We start from the raw sequence: 15,404 nt of genomic DNA, 5'->3' as shown, positions 1-15,404 counted from the left end.
GTCTTTGTTAATGATTAGTGTCCTAAGGAAACAGTCGTGACTTAGTTTCGCGTTTGTATCAGTGCACACACTTGCTCCGCTATCCAAAATATTTACTTTTTCCGTCAAAAACCAGTACATACTATTAAAGCATAAAATAAGAAGGTGATCTTGTCAACATCTCATTTTTGATATCTCGCGTTGTTCCGTGTGATTTGGACAATTACAAGTTCCGCCCATTACCAATTACGCCTCTGTCTTGCACTCCGCAATCAGACACTATTGCTATGTTAACGTTCCGGACAATAGAATCACCGATCACTAGGGCACTTTCAGCAGTTTCTCAGTCGGTGCGTCACTGAGCGGGCAAACCTGTTCGAGACTTTAATCGGAACGGTTGAGTGATGTTTTGTCCTGCGACTATGCCGTCTCACCGTTACAAAGCTTCCCTGCTGCAGGGATTTTCAACCGGAACCGAGCTGTGTGCGTTAACATTGCTCGCATCCGAAGTGTTTTCTACGGTCCTTACACTCTTACTATCCTCAAATAAAGATGGGATGCGAGACTCTAATTGTAAGATCTTCTCCGTCAGCCTAACTACTTCCCTGCATTTATCACATGTAAAACCCTCGCCGCTGACAGAGAAGGCTAAACTAAACATATGACATGAGGTGCAAGTAACAACAATAGGAATAGAAGCCATAACTCACCGGGTATGAAGTGCAATCCTAACTTAGCAAGGTTGCTTGATGAGTCTTAGTATATACGCTTAAAAAGAGAAACAGTTAGCACACAAGACAAATAGGGGGAGATGATGTTCCACAATGTCAACAGAAGGCAAGCTAACACGCTAATACGCTAGCGGCGTTACGCTTCAATGAATATAGATTTAGAAAATAAAGTGAAAGTAAATAATTCAGCAACGACAATGATAAGTAATTATAGTAAAATACACTAATATTAAGACCAGAACAAATGTGAATCACTTGACATGTAAGGAAAAGTTATGTGAAAAGTATTATCAATTGTCGTTATGTTCTCGCGCTCTTTCAATGCATCACGTGACAGTCACGTAGCAACGGACAAACTTGTCACCCGCCGCCTGCGCAGAGAGACAAGAAGCGGAAGACATGTAGTGTTCTGTCATTACGTGATAAACGTGGCCGAGCAGGAGAGTCTTAACCCTGTGATAGAGACCGATGTCTCTATCACGTCATGCTCCGAGATGGAGAGCGCTCCATCCCGCACGACCACGCATTAGATATGGAGTCGTCCTCACCTATACTTCCAAATGACAGTATTTCAAACGGTGGTAAACACAGACAAATTTCATTAAAGTTTCATGATGAGATTTACGAGTCAGAAAATGGTTTATTATACACATTATATGTATTATATGTATAAATGAGTAATAAAAACATGGCAAAATGGAAGACAGACCATGCAAAGTGCTACCTCGTTGATTATTCAAAACAACAGCCAATGGCAAGTCTCCACAGTCAGCCCAAGCAATAACTGGAGAAAAAATAGGCTTGTTCGACTTCATTCGGCGACGCAAGAATCTGCAGCCGCCTGAAAACAGCGATGCAGTCTGTTTAGACACTTTGTCCGACTTTGATCGCCGCAGCAGCCGTTTTACGATCACACGTGCCAACAAAGTATCGCGAGAGTAAACGAGACCAGCCGCTCAGGTCAGGCAAAGACTGTGAAGGAGGGTGGAGAAGGGGAAAGAAGAAATAAAAGAAAGGGATGATTTTATTCATGACTTTGTCCACCAGCAGTAAAGTTTTTTTTCTTTGCGTTTCATAAATTATCGTAAGAACATTGTTTTCTTTCTAACTATGCATTTCAATGGGAGTAAAGATGATCATAACGTTACTGGTGTCAATCCCACGGTTGGCAGAATTTAAAGTTGTCACTTTACGTTGTTACTGTTTTACGCATTACATTAACATTATTTGTGTTATTCCTTATTACGATTTTAATTTCAGGTCCATGAATGTCCTATGTGTGTGACCAATACGATCTTGAATGTTGAAATTTGAAATGAACATTGTGTTAAAAATATATATTACAGATTCTAGACATTTGTACAGGTCTTTTTACAGTTTTAGAGTTTGGGCACTTTTAAGACTATTCCTATTAGTAACAACTAATGTCCCTCATAGCCAATCTTTTATCAATTCCTGGATTCATTCACTCTTCTTTTAGTCAATCCATTTATTTTTGAAAGCTTAAAACAAATAATAGTACCTATTAGCTGGAATCTGCTTTCAGAAGACATCAGATGCGCTCCAACAGTAGCCACTTTTAAATCCAGATTAAAAACACATTTGTTTAGCAGTTCATTTTCAACCTGACCACTGTGCTGGTTCACACCTACTGCACTTTTATTTTATCTTTTGTTTCTCTCTTTTTTAATGCACATTTCCAATACATTTCATTTCCTTTTTATATCATTTACATCCTTAAATTGTATTTGTAATGTTAAATCATTGACTTTTTAAAGATGTCTTATGCATTATGGGTTCTATGTGTGATGTATCACCTGTGTATGAAGTGTGACATATAAATGAACTTGCCTTGCCTCTAACTTTTGACTATACAATTGCAAGTGTACTGGAGCAAATCAAAACAAAGAAGAGAGAGAGAGAAGCATTTAAGTCCAAACTTTTATTTTCAATCACTCATAGCCAAACTTTCTTTAATTCCTTGATTCACTCATCCCTCTTATCTGTCTACAAAATGTCACAGGTCGGAGTGGGTCAAGCCAGACTACACCCACCCCTAGACCAGAATCACCCTGAGGAGCGTGTCAAAGGAGGAGGCAGGAGACAGGAATAAAAGAATCACAAGCTTTATTTTATATTTAAAAGTAATTTGAAAACCCTAATCTAAAATCCTCTTCTTTCCTCTTCCTAGGAATCCAAAGCAAGCCTTGTCGGGCAAAGGTGTCAGACTCACGGTAGTGAGTAATGGACGGTGGGTGTCCTAGGTAGGTATGTGGATCGGGGCTCACTTCCTTCTGGCGCTGACGCCGGGCTCACAGTGGTGAGTAAGAAACAGGTGGGTGTCCCAAGGGAACAGGTGGTCGGAGCTTAGTCCCTTCTGGCGCTGACGCCGGACTCAGTGGCGAATAGTGGACGGGTACTTCACACTACACCGATGGGTTTCAGAGCTGCAAAAAACTCAGGTCACAAGCTGAGCAGGCTTTCGCTGTAACAGACAGAATCAAAGCTTCAGACAGCAGTGAACAGACCTCACGGGTGTGGCAGGGGACAGATACTTCACGCTGTGCAGATGGGCGTCAGAGCCACAACAGTAAAAAGGTAGCAGTATTTAACTGTTCAACAGTCTATGCAACATCCAGCTGAAATACCTTCTTCCTTTCTGACCAGGACAGAGGCTTTCGGCGGGGACATGTGGAGACCACCAGGCGGAGAGGACACTTTGAGCGGAACACTCCACTTCAGCTATTCACTGGAACGATACAGCCGGGTTTAACTGTTCAACAGCATGTAAAACCTTCAGAATTGACAGAGCCGGGTTGCCTTGAAGTAATAAATCGGGCGCTTTGTGGTATCAAAAAGCCCTTCCCTGGAGACAGCGGATGAAAGACTGGGAGGAGAGTGCACAGCAGACTACTATTACTTCTCCACACAATAAACCTCACTCCATAACACAAACCGTGTGAATCGTCACTTCAGGCACAGCATCTCACTCGCACACCGTGCATTCGGGCCAGCACTCACCCCTCCGGTCCTTCTCCCACAATATCAAATCTCGTCCGTGCAAGGGTTCAATTTCTCTCCAGAGAAAAGCGGGTGCAGATATCGTCACATTCAGCAAAGGGAGGACAGAAGTTAGAGTCAGATCAACAATCCACTCGGTGTACTAATTCACTCGTGCCACACACTATCCGAACTCTCAATACCACTTCAGTGTTTAGTGCATATAAACAACGGATCAAATACTCATCACTGGCGTCTTTCCCACTGCTGACGATATTCCTTGAATTTTCCCTGATAATCCTTCACTCTCTCCCAGTCCAGGCGACGAATTCCACTCTCTTTCACTGCCCTTGGGTCCCACAAGCCACACTCTTCTTCCTTCACGATAACTCTTCAGCTGTAATACTCCACACACATTTCCCGATGGGAGAGACCACTCCAGATCAACGGAGAAGGAGGAACAGCACAGGACAGGACAGGACAGGACAGCACAGGACAGGACAGGACAGGACGGACAGCACAGGACAGGACAGGACAGCACAGCACAGAACAGCACAGCACAGCACAGCACAGAACAGCACAGACAGAACAGACAGAACAGCACAGCACAGCACAGCACAGCACAGCACAGCACAGCACAGCACAGCACAGCACAGCACAGCACAGCACAGCACAGCACAGCACAGCACAGCACAGCACAGCACAGCACAGCACAGCACAGCACAGCACAGCACAGCACAGCACAGCACAGCACAGCACAGCACAGCACAGCACAGCACAGCACAGCACAGCACAGCACAGCACAGCACAGCACAGCACAGACAGCACAGAACAGAACAGAACAGAACAGAACACGGCACAACCCGACGCAACACAACCCAGCCTTCACTTACCCTTGTGTTTTATCCTCTCAAGAATGCTGGCGTGGCCTCAATCAGGCACTCAGAGTGAAGTCCCCACACCTGTTGCCAATCTGCCGGTTAGTTGCCATGGCGACAGACACACACACAGGCCCGGGGACAGTGTTACACTGGGAGTATCCCCGCGGAAACACTTCTCTGGCGAATAGTTCTGGGGGTTATTTGTCACCCCGTGACAAAAACATACATGAATAAAACTGTTATAGATGAATAATCCTCTTTCTTTAAGTTGTTATTAAAGGAATAGTTCACCCCAAAATGATGTTGATGTATTCAAACCTGTATGACTTTCTTTCTTCTTCAGAAGACAAAAGATGTTTTGAAGAACGTCGGTAACAGAAACAGGCAGTTTTTTATTTCCTCCAACCACTGCTCCTTTGGTACAGCCTCTACAGAGGGGCAGTATACAATCCTCTTATCTTCCTCTTCAATTGTGCCTGGCCGACGGTTCTAATGGGCAGGTGGTATTGATGAGCGAACAAAACACATGCAAAAGGTGAACATGTATGACAAGTCAAAGAGGAAAAGTAGAGAAAGCTAAATGTTCCTGACCTGCTGCTGTGTGAGGACCAGAGAGAGCTGGTTCCTACGCTTCACAAGATACTCTGCTCTGAGAGCATTTTTTCACCAGAGTTATCCACAGCCTGAAAAAAACAGTGATGAGCAACAATTTGAGGATCGTGAAGTTGGACTAAACACAGACACATATACACTAATCAATATAGTAGGGATGCACCGAATATTCGGCCACCGAAAATGGCCAAAAAGTGCATTTTCGGTTTTTGCCCGAAAGACTTTTATGACCGAAACAATACGGCCGAAATGTTGTGATGACGAAAACAGAAACCGCGACCTGCACGTGCTTATCTGAAGCAACATGTCTGCGGTGTGGACGTATTTCAGTATATCTGAGAAAGACCCACGGACAGCAAAAAATGTAATGGGGAAATTTCAAAGACTTTCTCCACGTCGGGTTTAATTTATCACCTGAAATCCAAACATCCCGATCAATACGCTGAATATGAGAGGAACGCGGCACAGAAAAGGAAAACGCCTCCAAGCACACCCACTCCATCTGTGGAGGACGTTTTTGAAAAGGCAAGGCAGTTTCATGATGATGGTGTCAAGGCAAATGGCATTACACAAAAGATTATGGAATTAATTGGCTTAGATGATCAGCCATTCTCTGTCGTAGAAGATGTGGGATTTCGTAGGCTGATCGAGCACATTGAGCCCCGTTATGTCATGCCGAGCAGACGACATTTCTCAGAGGTGTGTTTACCTGAGCTGTTTAATGTTGTTGCAACTCACGTTCATGAGCATATAGCTGCAGCAGATATTTCAGCAATCAGTTTCACGACAGACATATGGAGCTCAGACGGGGGTGTTGTCTCAACGCAGCGTAAAAGACGCACTGGCTTTAGGCAGAAGAATTGTTGGCCACTTTAAACATTCTCAGCTGGCCTATTCCCGCTTGCAGTCTATGCAAGATCAGTTTGCAACACCAAGAAAACGGTTCCGGCAAGACGTGAGTACGCGGTGGAACAGCACTTTTTATATATTGCAAAGCCTCTTTGCGCAAAAGCGAGTCTTGGCTGCATATAGCGCAGATCACGAGGTTCCCGCGACATTCACTTCACACCAGTGGGTCTTAATAGAGAACATTCTCTCTCTTCTTGCCCACTTTGAGCAGCTGACTAAAGAGATCAGCTCATCTGATGCACATGTTTCGGACGTTATTCCTTTAATCGCAGCACTAAAGCGTCTCCTAAACAAAGAGGTTGAGACGGACCACGGAGTGAAAACAATGAAAAGAACACTCTTAAGAGTTTGTCAGCACACGTTTCACTGAGATCTATTCGGATCCTCTGCGACTGTACTTGATCCGCATTATAAAGAACATTATTTGGATGCGGAAATAAAGCAGCTATGAAAATGGCTTCACCGGTCTGGCAATTCTACAAGGTGTGTGAAATAGACAATGCATTATCAATCTGATACGTGTACTATGCGAATTCCACGATGCGGGAAGCACCCAAAACATTTTTACACCAACAACCTCTTTAGACATTTGAGGGTTAGTCACGTAAAGCAGTGCGACTAGTTTTCAAAGTTAGCCTCGCGCAGAGTCAGCGGGCAGTTCAGCAGCTCGAGCGCAACTCAGATGCAGAGATCGCGTCAACCAAAGATTCATTTTTCTACCAGTGATAGAAAAATCTGAAGGGAATCTGTCATTTTGACGGACTACAATAAAGGCGATTTTTTAATTCCCCTTTTCATCATTTCGTGTCATTAGAACGTGGACGTGTGTTTCCTATTCATGAGCTAACTCTCAAATGCCTGCTCAGTTTTGCTAAACGCGCATGTGGTCAACAGAGACTCGAGCTGTATATGCATCCATCAGTCCCCGCATACACACAGGCGCGCTGTGGTGCCATTTTTACAGAGTTTTTACCTCATAAAATAATGTCTTTTTGTATAAATAATAGCTTTTAGTAAGTGGAAAAATGTCTCTCACTGCGTTTTCTCTGTTCAGTGAAGCAGCACATATATGTGAACCGGGACAACAAAAGAAGTCTTCTGGGAAAAAATTTCAAAATTAAGATTTTACATCATTTGAAAGCTGGATAATTATGCTTTCCATTGATGTATAAATTGTCATGTTATGATCATATCTGGTGGAGATATACCCGTTTACAACTCTGGAATGCGAGGGTGCAAAATATTCAAAATATTGAGAAAATTGCCTTTGAAGTTGTTATTAAAAGGCCCTGTTAATGGCCATCCACTCATAAAAATAAAGTTTTGATATATTTAGCATATTGAAATTTACAAAATATCTTCATGGAACAAGATCTTTACTTAATATCCTTATTTTTGGAATAAAAGAAAATTCGATCATTTTGACCCTTACAATGTATTTTTGACTTTAACTAAAAATATTCCCGTGCTACTTAAGACTGCTTTCGTGATCCAGGGTCACATATGACCAAACCACAGCTTTCTTGTTAGTAAAAAACACCTTTTACAGGCACCTGTCATTGAATGGACATAAGAACATAAACATTTGCTTGTAATTAGATTGTTATTTTATGTCCGACAACTGAAACATTGAATAATAAATGAAAAGTCTAAGTCTAGCACAACCTCTCCTCAGCTGTCAGTAACAGAGACATTTTTAAAAGCATCAACCCTACTGCAAGGACAGTAAGATTATGAATATCAGATTATCAGATAAAATAATGTAATAAATTTGCATTGATCACGGCCACTTTACATTGTGGAAGACAAAGGGTTTCTGGGACTCATGTCACATGCTGCTATGTTTTATGGAAATATGTGGTAACACTTTCCTTGAAGCATGTATGTTTAATGCATTATAAAAGTAGTTTTCAAGCATTGTAATGCACATTTTAATGCAATGTAATGTCTAATAGATAATTGTTATTACAGTTAATACATTATAACACTAAGCAATTCATTGTAACACGACATATATTAAATTGCTTATAATTATTTTCAACTACATATAATGCATTACAACACACATTATGAATATTAATAATGCATTTTACCCTTTAATAACTTTTTATAATGCATTATACATAAATGCTCAGTGTTACCAAATATGTTACTAATATTCATTTGATAATTCTTGACACTTTCTCTTCTGGTACTGAGAAAGCTTCAAATAGCTCCTATAATCGGTGATCGGTATCGGCCGATACAGCTTTCAGTGATCGAGGATCGGTGATCGGCTCAAAAAATCCTGATCGGAGCACCTCTAGTCAATAGCTGTGCTTTCTTCAGGATCAAGTACAGCTACGACCGCAGCTGCACCTAACGATTCAGTGTATATAATATGTTATTTACATACCACAGACTCATAAGTAGACGCCGAGGTGCATGACTGTGGCATGGAGTCAACAGCCAATGTGGTGGAGGCAGCAGCTAGGGAGGAGAGAGACTCAGAGGAGGACAGAAAGCAGGAGGAAACAGAGAAGCTTGGTTCATCTGAGAGACTCGATAGAGTAACATCCAAGGTTTGGTCTTCATCGAAGCCCTCGTCTTCTTCGTACCTTCCTTCATCCACATCCTCAAGCATGTTCTCGGTCTTCTCCGAGTCGGGATCCACCACGAGGGGCTGTCCGGTCAGACTCAGGAGAACAAAAAGAAACACACACATACATGACTAATGATATTCAAACCATAACACATAGATCAAATTGTAATTCAACTTCTGTGTTTACGATTACAATAATTGTAAACACGTCCATATCCCCAGTGAGAAGGGACTCTGGCTTGCTGGTCACTCGCCCGATCCTGATTCCACCTGTTCAAGCCTTCCAGGAGGTAGAGCTAGAAATTCAGAGCATTTGCACTAGTTCCTATGGAGAAAAAATATACCAATTGGAAAGGACATGATTTTCTATCTGAATAATAAATACATCATTAAAAACGAAATGTATGTAACGTTATGCGAGATACCAACCTGGAATGAACCTGTTCAAGTGGTAGTGGAAAGACTCCAGGGATGCGGACCCTCAGCGATACCAGGTCAGGATGATCCCCGCCTTTGAGGTGGTGCCGACTTTAGTGTAGAGCGGCATTCCTGGAATGTCCTGAATGCACCTGACATGCCGTTTCTGCACACGCCAGATGTGCTCCATGTGCACCTCATCCAGCAGTGGCACACCCATAAGGTCTCTCCCGTTTGCCCACCCAGCTCCTGCAGCAGCTTCTCGATGGGGTGTATTGTGGCCTCCTCATTGCGTGTCCTCCTGCAGCAGTAAAGGCTGAGCTCTTTCTTACCGATGCTCCTGTCCACCAGGAGGTCAGTGATAGCTGGCACACCCTCCTGCATCAGTTGTCGTCTTTTTGCCTGCCACAACAGGCTGAGGTCTCCTCCATCCCCATCAAAGATGAAGGCGGACAGTATTTCCATGAAGGTGGGGTTGACGGGATGGGTGTCGGTGGTGCAGCCCACCTCCTTATAAAGTGCCAGATGTCCAGCCGTATGAGGAGGTCTGGCCACTTCCCAAACCTAGCTAAGGGATGATATGCGTTTAGGTGGTACTTGAGACTGGAAGAGCTCCTACAGTTCATTTACATTTAGTCATTTAGCAGACGCTTTTATCCAAAGCGACTTACAAAGAGTGAGGGAGCAACAAGCGATATGTCATACAGGAGCCATAATACATTAGATCTCAATACAAAGTTACTGGTTTCAACTAAAGCTAGACCACTACCTGTTGAGAGAAAGTTTTTTTTTAAACCAATTCCGCATTGCACAAGGTGCAAACAACCTTAGTCTTGTCAATGTTTCTATTGGGAAGCTTCTTAAAAATTAATATTCCCTGAATCAAACCCGGCGGCTTCATAGCTGCATCCATGTTAGCACGTCACGTTTGATGCGGTAATTTCACAGTAACGTTATGTTGTGTTCAGACCAAACGCGAATGGCGCGTCAAGCGGCAGTGATTTATATGTTAATGCAAAGAGCCAATAGACCTACTTGCTGCGCGAATCGCGCGAATGAAGCCCTGGTTATGAGATGATGAGGTGGCGCGAATGACGTGAATGAAGCCCTGGTTATGAGATGATGAGGTGGCGCGAATGACGTGAATGAAGCCCTGGTTATGAGATGATGAGGTGGCGCGAATCACGCGAGTTGAAAAATCTCGTTCTCGCCCCTACAGTGCAAGTAAGCTAGGTATACATCCGCGCTAAAATATCAAGGTGAAAGTCATCATAGCTTGCGTAGTATAGACCCAGCTCCCAACCCAACTTTGAGAATAGATTAACGGCGACATTTTTTTTATCATTTATAAATGTCTCACTGCGTTAACGGCCCACCACTAGTAACAACATATTCATGATGTAATGTTACCGCTGACAACAATATTAACGTTTATCCGCAAGACCTTACCAGCCATTTCAACAGTAATACATTGGCAACACTATTGCCTTCCAGTTACTGTAGGTCTTTACAGTAAACTACTGCAATGACTGTTTGAAGATACATCATTAAATGATCTTTTAACTCACTTAAGTCACACGGTCTTAGATGAACCTCAACTGTGAGTAACAGATGAACACATAAATCTGTCAAGATCTCACCAGAGGAGAATAACATACAAGCGCCATTAACATTTTCACTTATTACAGACACCACTTTCACTTTATTTCTGTCATACTTCTACAAAAGCTCTTATTGAGATTTAACAGAGGTTAAACTCTAGTGCGTAATGGTTTCATTAAGATTTTCACTTTTGAGTCGCTCCAAATCTGTATGAATGTATTTGTTGTGATGAACACAGTGAAAGATATTTGGAATAATGCTTACTGTATAACCAGACAGATTTAGCCTCCGATTGACTCCCATAATATGAAAATACAATAGTAGTCATAAGTGACAGAACTGTTTGCTGTCCTACATCTTCAAAATGTCGTCTTCTTTGGAAAAACATGTTTTTCTATGGTAGTCAATGGGTGTTGAGATCTGTTTTCTTATAAGCATTCTTCCAAATATCTTTCTCTGTATTCATCAGAACAAAGAAATGTATGCAGACTCTTGAAGGTGAGCAAATGAACACAGAATTTCCATTGTTGGTTGAAGTATCCATGCTGGTGATCAGTGTGTGCTTTGGTTTGACTCTTGAACCTTGACCTTCTTTTGAATTGCTATTTGATTCATATTTTTCAGTAACTGCATTAGTGTTTTGTAACGTACACTTATTCAATCATATTGAAAAGCTGTTCAATTTATATATGTTTGCCTCATAGCTGAAATTGCATCTGATTTAAATCATAATTTAACATTTATGGTTCCAGCTGATGGAAAGCTCTCTGTAATATGAGTTATTGGCCATTGAGGCACACTTATACACTCGACCAACAAACCTCATTATTGGTGGAAAACAATCATTGGATAAGTTTTGAACTATGCGCACAGCAAGCATTGCAGCATGAAGCGGTTTAGTTGATTGTCACCATTGTCGAGATTCAAGTGTGGATTGCTGATGTCTCGGTGTATACTGCTAGTGCAATAGTTGAATTTTTGTGTATTTATCAGATCAGCACTTTTTGTAAACGACTAAAGCTGAAGCACATCGTTCATTTGAGACACACCACTTCGCAACAATCTTCCACCATAAAGTAACATTGTTTAGAACACACGTTCAGGAAGATTCACATTAATAATACGATTCAACAGCTCAACTAAAACAAACACTAATAATGACTAACAACAATTCAACGTTTAAACCTCAATAAGAGCTACAATAACTAGCTGGCAACAGTGTTAGAAACGACTGGTAGGGTCTTACAGTGTGTTAGTATTTGAGAACATCTTGGTGTATAACATAGTCTGACTGTTTATTACCTGCTTGGTGGAATCCATCTTTAAGATATTACCAAAGATGACTGTGATGCTGGCCTTCATTTGATCAATTTAGGAGAGGATGTTCCTGCCATACACAGACAGCAGCCTCTCCTTCCACAGGTGATATACACCTAATATACTAATATACACAACAGCCTGTATAATACATTGGTGTTGTTATACTCACAGAGGATGAACCAGGACTGTGGCTCCTCAAAGAGGATGGAGAGAGGGTGGCGGTCCTCACAGATGAAGGAGATGGGGTGGGGAGCCTCAAAGAGGATGAAGAAGGAGAGGGCTTCCGATCTACTAAATTGGGCTTCAGTGAAGCCAACTGGGAGCCGCCAAAGTGTGACTTTGTGAATTGTAAAGAAAAAGAAAATGAATGTCATTATGCAACATGATGTGAGTTACATACAACATTTGAGTGTATAGCCTACTGTGTGTGTGTGTGTGTACTTGTTTAACTCTCCTGTTATGTGCAAATTTGAGTAAAGATTTAATGTTTTTAATTTACCCCAACAATTTCAATGTATGATTAAGTTCTCAAATTGTAATTGTTATTTGCTTTTTAAGTCACAAAGTTTGTGTGTTTGATTTGATTCTCTAAATGTTGATTTTCAAAATTCTTTTAGAAAAAATGCCTCACAAAAGGCATGAGAAAAATATATGAAAATAACTGGAAACGTTATACATGATTTTCATACATTTATGGTATGACCATATAAATTAAAAGTCTAACCTTACCACTTCTTAGAGTCAATGATTAAAAATACAATAATGATTATTTTGATAAGATGTCAAAGAGGATCGTCTATACCTGTGAAGGACAATGTCTTCATTTAAATTATTATGAAAAAAGGTTTACAAATCTAGTGTTTTGCACGTTCCTATGATGGGTAGGTTTATGTCATGGGTTTGTCATAGAAAATATCATTCAAGTGATAGTTCGCCCAAAAATGAAAATTGTGTCATCATTTACTCACCCTCTTGTCATTTCAAACCTGTATGACTTTCTTTCTTCTGCAGAAGATATTTTGAAGAAAGTTGATAACCGAACAGCGCTGGCACCCATTCCTACAAAACCACAATGGAGGTAAATAGGTGCTGTCGATGTTCGATTAACAACATTCTTCAAAATATCTTAATTTGTGTTCTGCAGAGAAAAGAAGGTCAAAAAGGTTTGAAATGACAAGGCGCTAAGTAAATGATGACCAAATTCACTTTAACCTGATATACAATCAATTTAAATTCTATGTAATGTCCTCACTAATACAAAATCAAACAATGTGTGTGTGTGTGTGTGTGTGTGTCTGACTGATCAGTTTGCCAAAGTATGCTAGAATCATTTTGAACTTGGCGGGCTGTATATCCTATCGAACAAACACTAAACACATTAACTAGAGAGAATATATTCACCATTGACAAACTTGGAGGAGGCCTCAGGAATGATCGTGGGGCAGGAGCCGTTTCTGAAGACCCAGACTGTGGAGGTTCAGCAGGAGACTGAGCGGCAGGGGCAGGCTGCTAAAACAACGGCAAAAAGGCTTTAGATATAGTGGAACAGCATAACGTCATTTTTTACAGACATGTGATATAACGTTGAATGTCATTTTCAATTAGATCGCCTTAGTGGTGTGGAATCCACAATTGCAGTGCTTAGACTCTCCAAAGAGGCCTGCAAGGGGCATTTATCAATCTGAAAAGATAAGTAACAATATCTATTTATATTGTCTGCACCACAGTAAGGTGACCTGCATACTCGACGCTATGTACATACAGGTCAATTTGCTTTTCCTTCTGATAGAGGTCATGGCATTTCTGCTGCCTTGGGGCTGGTCTATTGCCTCCTCCAGAAGGCCAGACCCCAGAGCTGGCAAACCCCCTCAACCTGGTCATCCATTCGCCATCTCCCATAGCCTTGTGGCTCTTTGGTTTAGTGGTCATCCAAAGAAGTTGATTTTTGCAAGTATTGGATGTATACACTAAGTACTAGTATTCATTTCTTCAACTATACAGAAAAGTTTCATTTCAATCAAAACCTCAAGCTTACTAAATTATGGCATGCCTTGATTTAACCATGTTTTATACATATAAAGGGAAAAACAGTTGAACAAGGGCAAGCACAAATGAAATGTGGTTTTGTTAATCTATCCATAGCTTAACCATGATATATGTGGTGAAACTGTGATTATGTTGTTTCATGATAAAAGGTAATACATCTGCAAAAGAACATGCTTAACAAACGCTTACAGTAGTAAAACCATGGTCAATTTTCGTAAGGTCTACCTATTTTACAACTGTAGTTCTATTCAGTCAAAACGAACTTGAATTGAAATGATTATATTATGAATAATATGTAAGATTATGGGCTAGTTGTGATAACACGAGCACAGTTTATAAACACAAAACCGAAAATACGGTGGATTGAGCGAAATCATCGTCCTTCAATTTGACAACGGGTGTAATCGCAGTGAAGGGAGAAACTCGACAAAACATGACGAATGCATGACTAATTAAGCCTGTCATTAACAGAAGAAGAAAAATGAGCTTTATGACTTACTTTGCTGATTTATCCGCTACCTGCGCTCGTCATCCAATCTCTCAAAGGGTGTGATCGCGCTGAGTGGCCGTGTCCATTCTCATTCCGCGACGCGATTGGCTCCCGTCCCCAGCCTCACAATGGAGAGCGAGCGCCGATGAATATCACGTGGTCTGCTGTAGGTTCAGCTCCCTATGGGAAGCAGGAAGTGTCCGATGTGACGGCTCTTGTCTCGCCAGCAATCGGCTGATCTCGCCAGTCGGTGGCAGGCTAGTGTGGGTCAACTCGAACAAGCCTAATAAGAATAGCACCGGTCAAAAGTGTTTGGACACTTGAGTGAAACGTTTCTCATTATTTCAAAAAACTTCTGATCTGAAGGCGGATGCTTAAATGTCTGAAATGAGTTTAGTAGACAAAGTTGTATGACCAATGGCGCCATCTAGTGCCCATCTCCGCAGCGATACTGAGACGAAGACGTCTTATTTTAAGTTAGCATAAATATATTTGAAAAACATTCAATTAAGGAAGCGGGGAATGTCTGCTGAAGTAATTAAGACAAATCTAGTCCATATATGACAGCTGTGTTTCATGCGTAGCGCAGTAAAAGGCACACAATACTGTTATTTGGTCTTGAAATGTAGCTTTAAGAGTTGTTCATGCGAGAATGTATCTGTTTTTAGTTCAAATATGCGCTCGCTTAATAAAGATTTGAACATTTGCTCAGACGCTTTCGGAGAGCGAGCTCCAGGCGATCATCGGGCGTTCAGTGTGTTGTGTTCTGAAATGGTCAAGAGATGGCGCTGTAGTCCAGATCTTGTGGCCAATAAAAGGGACCGAGTGAGAATGCA

At 41.5% G+C, this 15,404-nt stretch overlaps 2 protein-coding genes across 9 annotated transcripts in view; both read right to left on the bottom strand.

Moving 5' to 3' along the window:
• Positions 1-1,260, bottom strand: part of LOC130407522 (tetra-peptide repeat homeobox protein 1-like) — a 9,930-nt gene extending 8,670 nt beyond the window's left edge. Inside the window, exons 1-2 of the mRNA XM_056730461.1 lie at positions 1,130-1,260; positions 690-747 (exon numbers count right to left, since the gene is read on the bottom strand). The gene's annotated coding sequence lies outside the window, so the exon portion shown is untranslated. The remainder of the gene's footprint in view (positions 1-689; positions 748-1,129) is intronic.
• A 1,912-nt stretch (positions 1,261-3,172) lies between these two features.
• Positions 3,173-15,404, bottom strand: LOC130407523 (uncharacterized). Of its 8 annotated transcripts, XR_008904659.1 has the most exons (11): positions 14,578-15,397; positions 13,434-13,541; positions 12,202-12,369; positions 9,123-9,678; positions 8,887-9,018; positions 8,508-8,787; positions 5,183-5,274; positions 4,604-5,080; positions 3,954-4,115; positions 3,732-3,785; positions 3,241-3,597 (listed from the first exon to the last, which is right to left on the bottom strand). XR_008904659.1 is itself a non-coding variant. In XM_056730462.1 (4 exons), exons 2-4 carry the CDS (start codon positions 13,434-13,436, stop codon positions 9,189-9,191), a joined length of 657 nt encoding a protein of 218 aa, XP_056586440.1. In that variant the 5' UTR covers positions 13,437-13,541; positions 14,578-15,404; the 3' UTR covers positions 9,123-9,188. The 8 variants fall into 8 exon arrangements, 1 of the variants encoding a protein (XP_056586440.1); XR_008904654.1 differs by adding an exon at positions 3,173-3,195 and having other exon boundaries at positions 3,359-4,115; positions 14,578-15,393; XR_008904655.1 differs by having other exon boundaries at positions 3,241-4,115; positions 4,604-4,781; positions 4,910-5,080; positions 14,578-15,398.

This window comes from Triplophysa dalaica, chromosome 19, assembly GCF_015846415.1.
Source record: "Triplophysa dalaica isolate WHDGS20190420 chromosome 19, ASM1584641v1, whole genome shotgun sequence".
NCBI lineage: Eukaryota > Metazoa > Chordata > Actinopteri > Cypriniformes > Nemacheilidae > Triplophysa > Triplophysa dalaica.
This window is presented reverse-complemented; position numbering and strand designations above follow the sequence as displayed.

What these genes read in the sequence shown, in the direction of transcription:
- LOC130407523 (XM_056730462.1), bottom strand. An exon ending in ACAGTCCTGGTTCATCCTCT is followed by an intron (nt 9,675 to 12,201) that starts GTGAGTATAACA and finishes TCCCTTAGCTAG; the next exon opens with GTTTGGGAAGTGGCCAGACC.